Here is an 8,674-nt window from a genome sequence, read left to right as displayed (position 1 = left end):
AAGCGGGTCCCGCCTGTCTTTCACACACTACAGCCAGGAAGGAGACTGCGCTGGGGTGGAAACCACAGGTAGACACTGGAGGGGCTGCCAGCAGACCTGGTTGGGGCGGGGCTGTAGGTGAAGGTGGTTGGGGCGGGGCTGCAGGTGGAGCTGGTTGGGGCGGGGCTGCAGGTGGAGGTGGTTGGTGGGAGTAAGGTGGGAGCTGGAGCAGCTGCTATTTAAGAGGTGGTGGTGGTGCTGGTTCTGCATTTAGGCTACTCTGTCCTGTTGGGGCTTAGTCTTGTTTGCCGAAGGGGCAGCAGGACTACCATGGAGGATGTAGGGGGTCTCCGGCCTTGGGTGCTGGGTCTGCTCTTCTTGCCAGGTAAGCTGGCTACCTGTCCCTCCTGCTGCTGGCTCCAGCCTGGAGAAAGCTGGGGAGAGGCCAGAAGGTTGTGACTGGAACCTGCAGGGATTGTAGCTGAGCTCAGCGGCTCAGAGCACAGAGCTTTCCAGGGTTGTAGCTGAGCTCAGTGGCTCAGAGCACAGAGATTTCCAGGGTTGTAGCTGAGCTCAGAGCACAGACCTTTCCAGGGTTGTAGCTGAGCTCAGCGGCTCAGAGCACAGAGCTTTCTAGGGTTGTAGCTGAGCTCAGAGCACAGAGCTTTCCAGGGTTGTTTTAGAAGTCAGCTCCTGGGGGCCAAGGGGAGGCCTCCTGAAGGTCCTGGAAGCAGAGGGCCTGCCTGGCAGAAGATGGCAGGTGTTGTGCCCCAGGCGTACTTGTCTTGGGGTGGGGGTAGGCTGTAAGTCCCCACTCCAGGCTGAGCCCATTGTCCAAGAGCCTGGGCTGAGAAAGAGTCATAGAGAAAGGTATGAGGCTGGCCTTGCCCCTGCCATGGGCGTCAGAACCTGAGGTCTGTCCTGCCTCCTTCTTTCCTGTTCCTCCTCTACCTCATAGGTGGGGCACGTGCCCTTTTGGTCCCCCTAGGGGAGCTCCTTCCCGAGGTCATCTAGACCTTGGCGCTAGCTGGGGTTGAGCAAGGAGACTGGAAAGGCTTTTTGGCTTTGTGCTGGATGGAGCCTACACTTCCTAGGGACTGAGTCTTACAGCCTGATCCCCCACACTCACCCTATGTCCTGCTGTCCGGTCTCACTGGTGGGTGCTCCAAGCATTTGTGTATGCCCCTGTCTGTCTGGACCAGGTATGATCCTAGGAGCGCCCCTGGCCTCCAGCTGCCCAGGAGCCTGTGGTACCAGCTTCCCAGATGGCCTCACCCCTGAGGGAACCCAGGCCTCCTGGGACAAGGATATTCCTGCAATTAACCAAGGTGAGGGCATCTTCTCAGGGCCTGGAGGGGCATGACATTATGTAGTGGGAAAACCACACTGAACACTGAGAAATGCAGAGCCTGGGAGGAAGTGGACCAGCTTACTCTAGGCTGTAAGTGTCTTTTTATGTTGTTTTTTTTTTGGACAGTCTTGCTCTGTCGCCCAAGCTGGAGTGCAGTGGCACAATCTCGGTTCGCTGCAAACTCTGCCTCCTGGGTTCACGCCATTCTCCTGCCTTAGCCTCCCGAGTAGCTGGGACTACAGGCGCCCGCCACCATGCCTGGCTAAATTTTTGTATTTTTGTATTTTTATTTTTTTAAAGTGGAGATGGGGTTTCACCATGTTAGCCAGGATAGTCTTGATCTCCTGACCTCGTGATCTGCCCGCCTCGGCCTCTCAAAGTGCTGGGATTACAGGCGTGAGCCACCGCACTCGGCCGTGGTTTTTAAGAGATGGAGTAGTATTGCTATGTTGCCCAGGCTGGTCTTGAACTCCTGGTCTTAAGTGATCCTCCTGCCTCTGCCTCCCGAGCAGCTGGGACTACAGGTGTGAATGGGTGGAAATTCTATGGGCAATTGCTTAAGTCTACTTTTTCTTTTTGTATCTTTCCTAGTGGATTGCTACTTTTATATGAAAAACGAAGTTCTTAAATGGCCTTATAAAAGTATAGATCGTTGGCTCTCTGAGCCTGGGTGTGGAGCTAAGCGGTGAGTTGATGTTTGAGAACGTCAGCCACCCTGTGCAGGACTGTCTGCAGGAGTGATTAGGAAGTCTGAGGCTCAGGGTCTTGCTGTCTGGGGATGTCACCTGAGGAATGAGGGTGTATAAATAGCCTGAACAAAGCCAGTCGAGATGGAGATTGGAGTTCAGATGTTGGAGCAATGAGGGCTGAAGCACTGGGGAGCAGGGACCAATGTTGTCCTAAGGGTGGGTGAGATCCTACCAGATCCTAGCCACTGTGTGATCTGCCCCCTTCTTCCTCCAAGAGCTGACATAGGGGCCCAGCACCAACTGAGCCTTGAGCCCCAGGTACTGCCCCACCCCTGGGTCACCGTGAGTGGTGTGGAGGTAACCAGAACCAATGGAGAAAACTCCCAAATGCTGGTGACCCCAACAACTATCACCTACAGTGAGGCTATCTCAGAGCGGCTGTCCGTGCCTCATCTGATGCTTTCCTGAGAAGCACCTGCCGCTGTGAATGTGGCTAATGCCGTACAGCTGTATCTGCCTCCCAAGACTGGCCCCCAGCCAAAAGGAGTTGCCTCAGCCAGAGGTGCCTGGGGGCTACTCCCTCACCTGCCCGAGGTGGCCCACTGGGACTCCTAAGGGACAGGAGTCTGGCCCCTGCCTCAAGGCTGTGGAAGTCAGAGGTGCCATTTGTGGTCCGGAGCGCCCATGGGATCCAGCTGAGGCTGCACCTGGGTTCTTTCCTGCCTTCTCTCCTGCTTTTCCTCACTCCCTCCATGAGTCACTTGCGGGAGAGACGAGAAGCAGAGGGACTAAGAGAGGTGAGGGGTCTGTGACAGCCGGTACTTGCCTACCTTTGATGGCGGAACAAATTTGAATTTGCCACCTCAAGGGGCCTGAGTATAACAGATGGGTGAGGAATAGATGGGGGATGAGGTGGGTGGGAGAGCCCAGGGCCTGTTCTGAGGAGTGTGGCTCAGGCTGGAAGAGGCCGCTGCTTCCTGACCGCAGGGACCCAGGCTTGGGACTCGATAGGTTGTGGGCTGTGTTTGAGCAGGGGAAGGACGCAGTCCAGCCAAGAAGCCTCCCACACTCGGGGACTGTGCGACTTTTCCTCAGTGCTCAGGGAACCTCTAACTCCACAGTCAGGGGAGGGACAGACCCCGAGCCTCAGACTCCTTTGTCTTTGTCCCCCAGCCCCTCACGCCTGCAGACAGCCTTGCCAGGGTGGCTGACATTCTCCAACATCAACTAATGACTTAGCTAAACACCCAGGCTCGGAGAGCCAGTGACCTCTACTTTTATCAGGCCATTTAAGAAGTTATAATAACAATCCACTAGGAAAGACACAAGAATAGACTGAAGGAGGGACTTGCTTGGCTTGTCCTTTGAGTCAGTGTGCTGGGGGACATGGGCCAACACGTCCTTCCCTCCCTTCCCAGGGCTCATCCCGGAAGAAACCCCAGAAAGCAGCTTCCTCATCGAGGGGGACATCGTCCGGCCGGTGAGTGCACACTCTGACGTGTGTGGGTGCGGATCAGCCCACAGCTGGTGACAGGCCCTCGGAGCCCACCCTGGGTGACATGGGGCCTGATGTGGGAGGGACATACATAGCTTGGTAGCTGCCTCTCTTTGTCAAGGTCAGAGCGACTCTTCTATTAGGAAAAAGGAATAAGCCAGCCTGAATGCTAAGGGAGGCTGGTATCTGAAGTGCTGGCACAGTCGGCCTGAGAGGGTTTCCTGAAGGAGGAGGTTTGAACACTTGACACAGCTTGGTACCCTGCCCAGGGGAGGTGCTCAGATAAAGGAAGAGATGAGCAAGGGTTGGCAGAGTGGCCTGTGGGGGATAAAGGGCCTGGTGGCAGTGGCGACCTGGGGATGGTGGAACAAGGAGTGATATGGAGCCTGACCATCTTGGCTGTGGTCGAGGGGCTGCATCTGAAGGGAGAAGGCTGCTGGGGATTGGGGGTGCCTTGCTAGCAGAAAAGGCAACACTGTGCCCAGGACAGCAGCGCTGTGTTTTAGGTGACTGGGAATGGCAGAAGGCTCCTGAATAGGACAATGACCCAGGGGAAGGCAAGACTGTCTTGCTGGAGGCTGCCACTGATGGCACAGCCTCTGACTGGGCAGGAGAGCCAGAGGCTGGCCCAAGGTTCCTAGGGGACCCCAGGGGCAGGGCAGACCCCTCCGGGTTATCCAGTGAGTGCTTGGGGAGGTGGCATGTGACCACCAGGAGCAGAATCAAATGCCTCCAGCTGATGGTGCAGGCACACTGGGGTGCTGTGGAGCCTGGGCTCTGAAGGGCTGGTTGCTGGAGAGCAGAACAGCGGATGAGGCTAGGGTGCTGCCTCGCTTTCACTCCAAATAGGCTCTGTCCGCATGACCATCCCACGTTCAGGGAAGCCTGGTGGCTGTTCCCCTCTGGAAGGGGCACTGCCCACATGCTGCGGTGGGGTTGCCAGCCCAAGCCCTTCTGATCCAGGGCACCCTGGGGTGCTGGCCTCCTAGCCAACATCCTCAGGGACTAATCTCTTGTTTGCTTGAGACTGCAATTCTTTTGTCATAGGCCAAGGGACTGTCTTGTGCATCAAGGTTCATGTAGCTGGTCCCTTGCCTTCCACGCCTCTGTCCCGTCCCTAATGGTCCCCCATTCCCATGCACACAGGTCCTGACTCCCACATCTTTGGGGTTCTGGTGCCCTGGGGTGTGGCACCCTTGGAGCACAAAGCTTGGGTGGCCTCTGCCCCGGAGGTAGAACTGCTGCTCTCTCCTCAGAGTCCCTTCCGTCTGCTGTCAGCAACCAGCAACAAGTGGCCGACGGGTGGTGGTGGTGTCGTGGAGGTCCCCTTCTTGCTCTCCAGCAAGTACGGTGAGTGAGCGTGGTAGGCTCCCTCCCTTCCTCGGCCCCTTCTTCCAAATGCGGCAGAGGTGCTCCTCTCTTCCTTTTTCCTCTTATACCACCACATCCCCTCCACCTCCCCACCCCAAGAACCCGTCCACAGAAGCCCTTCTGTTCCTGAAGGTCTCCTGAGTCGGGAGGGTTAAAATCCTGGGAGAGCTGATGGGAAGGTGTGTCCAGGGGGATCTGATTCCCCTTGAGACCATGTGGTGTGGAGGACAGTGACCTACCCAAGGTCCCACAGCCAGGGTCTGGTGCCCAGCTTCCTCCTGGCACCACTAGGCTGCCCTTTCTTGATGCTATTTTGGGAGAGTGAGTTCAGAGCTCTGCTCCCAGACCCCCATGTAGAGCTTAAAGACCACCATGGCTCTGGGGTTCAGCCAGGTGGTATCTTTCAGATGAGCCCAGCCGCCAGGTCATCCTGGAGGCTCTTGCGGACTTTGAACGTTCCACGTGCGTCAGGTTTGTCGCCTACCAGGGCCAGAGAGACTTCATTTCTATCATCCCCATGTATGGGTAAGCGCTGGGCGTTCAGCCTGGAATCCACTTGTCTATCGTCTAAAATTTATTTCTGGGCCCATCCCCCAGGGCTCAGTCCCCCTGCCCACCCTGAGGGGTCTGCCCCATGCGAGCTGGACCTCCAGGGCGGGAGGTGGAAAAGGGATGGGAACGGTGCTAGACCCTCATTTACAAAGCCCTCCTCTCCCAGGGGACTCCACCGGGTGGTGAGGAGGGGAGGTTTTGTGGGGCAGACAGTGTGTGAGTCATTGAGTCCTGGCAAGTTCCCTAACTTCTGAACCTCTTCTGCACCCTCTGGGGTGGGAGTGGTGGCGATACCTGCTTCCTAGCTTGTCAGGGGCCTGAGGCGATGTGTGTGAAAGCCTTGGCTCAGGGCTGACTAGGAGGGTGTGTTCACTGAGTGAGCTGCTTCTGTCCTCTGCATTCATATCAGTTCCTGCTGCCTCCCTGCGGCCCAGGCTGGTGATGGGGGTCCGGTATGCCCATTTCACAGAAGTCCAGGCAGTAAAGGGGCTTGGAGAATGGCAAACCTGAGACTAGAACCCAGAGTGGGGCCTGCTTGTTGGGTGTTTGTCTATTTTGTGGTGTGGGGGGAGGGAAAGCCCAGGTCTGTCTGTCTGGGGGGGATCTGGGCTGGCGCTCACCCTGCTTGCTCTCATTGCCCTGCAGGTGCTTCTCGAGTGTGGGGCGCAGTGGAGGGATGCAGGTGGTCTCCCTGGCACCCACCTGTCTTCAGAAGGGCCGGGGCATTGTCCTTCACGAGCTCATGCATGTGCTGGGCTTCTGGCACGAGCACGCGCGGGCTGACCGGGACCGCTATATCCGTATCAACTGGAACGAGATCCTCCCAGGTAAGCCAGGCCACAGGCAGGTCAGGCTGGTGCCGGGGAGGGGACAGCAGGGCTTGGGCCCAAGTTGCCTGGTTCCTATGGATGAGGCTATCCATCCTCCCCACCACCTGCCTGCTTCCTGTGGGGAAGGTGGGGGTTTCGCTTCTCTTTGGGACCTGGAGGTGGTCCAGCTGCTGCTCTGGGCCCCAGGCCTTGATCTGCCCTCCTGTAGTTGTGCCTGAGTTAGGGTGCCACCACCTGCTCTGTCTCGCTTTTCATCCCTGACACTGTCCTCTCCCTGGGGATGGGGCAGGCAGTACCCATGGTGCCTGCTTGTTGAGTACTCCAGCAGCGGCCTCATGCACCAGGCACCACCAGTGTGGGCTGGGGCTGTGTGCCAGCTTGGGGAGCTGAGCCAAAGCAGAACCCCAAGGTAGCAGGCTGTACAAGCCAAGTGCTGAGCCACGGGCTGAGGGCAGCGCTATGGGACTGGGACATGTGCCAGTGAGCAGGCAGAAGAAACGCAGACTGTGGCCGTGGGAGAGTAGAGGCTGGAGGCAGGTGGGCTGTGGTTCCTGTGCTGGCAGCAGCAGCTCTGTGGTGCCGGGGATCAGATTCTGGTGATGGTGGGGTCTCTCCATTCAGGAGGCAGGAAGACCCGCCCCCGAGGGAGGGGCAGAGGAGGTGTGGGTGGGAATCTGGCTTAGAGGGTGGAGTGGGAAGAAGGCCTCCCGCAGGTGGAGGGCATCTAGCACAAGACCTTTCACTGCTGTCATGTTAGCCAGGCGAGGCAGCCAGGGAAGCTGGCTTTTCCCAGCCCCAAACACCGCTTTCTCAGTGGCTCCCAGCAAACACAAGTCACAGAGAAAGGGGTGTCTGGGGCACGTGGGTAGCACCTCACAAAGGGAGGGGATGGACATTGAATCAGACCAGGCTGAGGAGGCAGTGAGGGGGGTGACAAGTGACTCTGTCCTGAAAACAGACTGATCCTTCCCAATGCTCGTGGAACAGTTGTGAAAGGTTACCCTGATAATTTCATGATATGCCATGAAATGCCATGAAAACGTGCAACTCTGAAAGTAGACTAATATAAACATTCTGATCATGATATAAAGTAGAAACCAATACACCAAAACCAAAAGCTTCTCCTGTTTAGAAATTGAAAGAAAACAACAAAACTTTCTTTTAGCTCTGGAGTTAAAGTACAGCTATTCTAAAACAAAAATCATGAAAGACTGTACAAAACCCAGTGGTTCACAGCTAATGCAATGCTCAGAGAAAACGTGTAGACTTACATATCAGTAAACAGAACAAATTGAGCATGTCAACCCAAATTAAATGAAAGCAGGAGGAAATTTAAAAAAGGGTAAAAGCAGAAACTGAGTTGGAAAACACCACTAATTATTCCTAATGATAAAACAGGTTAAAACACCGCTTCCCCAATGGAAAAAGCGAGAACTTGTTTGTTTTCATTTAGGTTAATATGTTCTCATTAGGTTAATATGTACAGAAACTCTGCTAGGGCAGACACATTAATAGCAGTAATTAATTGTTGTGGGGCGGGAAGGTGTGAACGCGGGAAGCGGAGGATGGAATCGGAGACTTTTACTACATCTCAATAGTTGACTTTTCAACCAAATGAATATACTATTTATTCAAAGTGTTTAATGAGTTTTTAAAAGGAAGAAATAAGAGCTCGAGGGGCAGCTGTTAGGCAGGTGATGGGGTATGAAGGTGCTGGAGCGCTGGACTGCTCCGTGGAGAAGCTGCAGTACCGAGGTAGGGTGTATGGGCGGCTGGCTGGGTTTGAGGGAATTGGGGGGGGGGGTGCAAAGATAGAGGGGCTGCCTCTGAAGGCAGGAAGGAACCTTGCCCCTCCCAGGTCTGAGGGACCTGAGCGAGGAGGAGAGGGGCTCCAAGTCTGGGGAAGTGTTGTGGCAGGAAGGTGGGCCTGTGACTGGGGACTGGGGGTCACCACTGCCAATGTCAGTGTGGTGGTTTTTCAAATCTGGGTCAAGGAATAGACATTGCGTCTAGGGTGGGAGGGGCATGTGAGACCCTGAGCAGTGTGTGACCCGTGGCAGCTGTGGGTTATGCAGAGACGAGCCCCGTGCAGGACGAATATGCAAGGAGGCAGGATGGGTGGAGAGAACTGCTACGAGGTGATGGTTGGCCAGCCATGGGGTCCCTGTGCCTCCAACCCAACTAGTATAGGTTGGGGTTCCTCCTGGCGCTGGGGAGAGTGGGGCTGGTGCCAGAAACAGCATGGTGGCTGCGGGCTCAGTCCCTCAGCTTGGGTAAGTTACGAGCTCCCAGAAGACTCTCCCAGCCATTGCCTGCCCTTTCTTGCCCGCCCTTTCTTGCCCGCCCTTTCTTGCCGGCCCTCTTTATATGTCAGTAAGTTGTATTGTTTCTGTATTTTTAGGATTTG

The 8,674-nt window shown here is 55.9% G+C and overlaps 1 protein-coding gene across 1 annotated transcript in view; it reads left to right on the top strand.

The window, feature by feature from the left end:
- Nucleotides 1–304: 304 nt before the first annotated feature.
- Nucleotides 305–8,674, top strand: part of ASTL (astacin like metalloendopeptidase) — an 18,031-nt gene continuing 9,661 nt past the window's right edge. Inside the window, exons 1-8 of the mRNA XM_017860466.1 lie at nt 305–364; nt 1,182–1,307; nt 3,438–3,499; nt 4,771–4,864; nt 5,293–5,410; nt 6,083–6,264; nt 8,126–8,188; nt 8,328–8,405. Coding sequence (XP_017715955.1) covers nt 310–364; nt 1,182–1,307; nt 3,438–3,499; nt 4,771–4,864; nt 5,293–5,410; nt 6,083–6,264; nt 8,126–8,188; nt 8,328–8,405 — 778 coding nt within the window. The 5' untranslated portion in view covers nt 305–309. The remainder of the gene's footprint in view (nt 365–1,181; nt 1,308–3,437; nt 3,500–4,770; nt 4,865–5,292; nt 5,411–6,082; nt 6,265–8,125; nt 8,189–8,327; nt 8,406–8,674) is intronic.

This window comes from Rhinopithecus bieti, unplaced genomic scaffold (genome assembly GCF_001698545.2).
Source record: "Rhinopithecus bieti isolate Rb0 unplaced genomic scaffold, ASM169854v2 scaffold_54331, whole genome shotgun sequence".
Taxonomy (NCBI): Eukaryota; Metazoa; Chordata; class Mammalia; order Primates; family Cercopithecidae; genus Rhinopithecus; species Rhinopithecus bieti.
The sequence above is the reverse complement of the archived record's forward strand: the minus strand, read 5'-3'. Positions and strand labels throughout refer to the sequence as shown.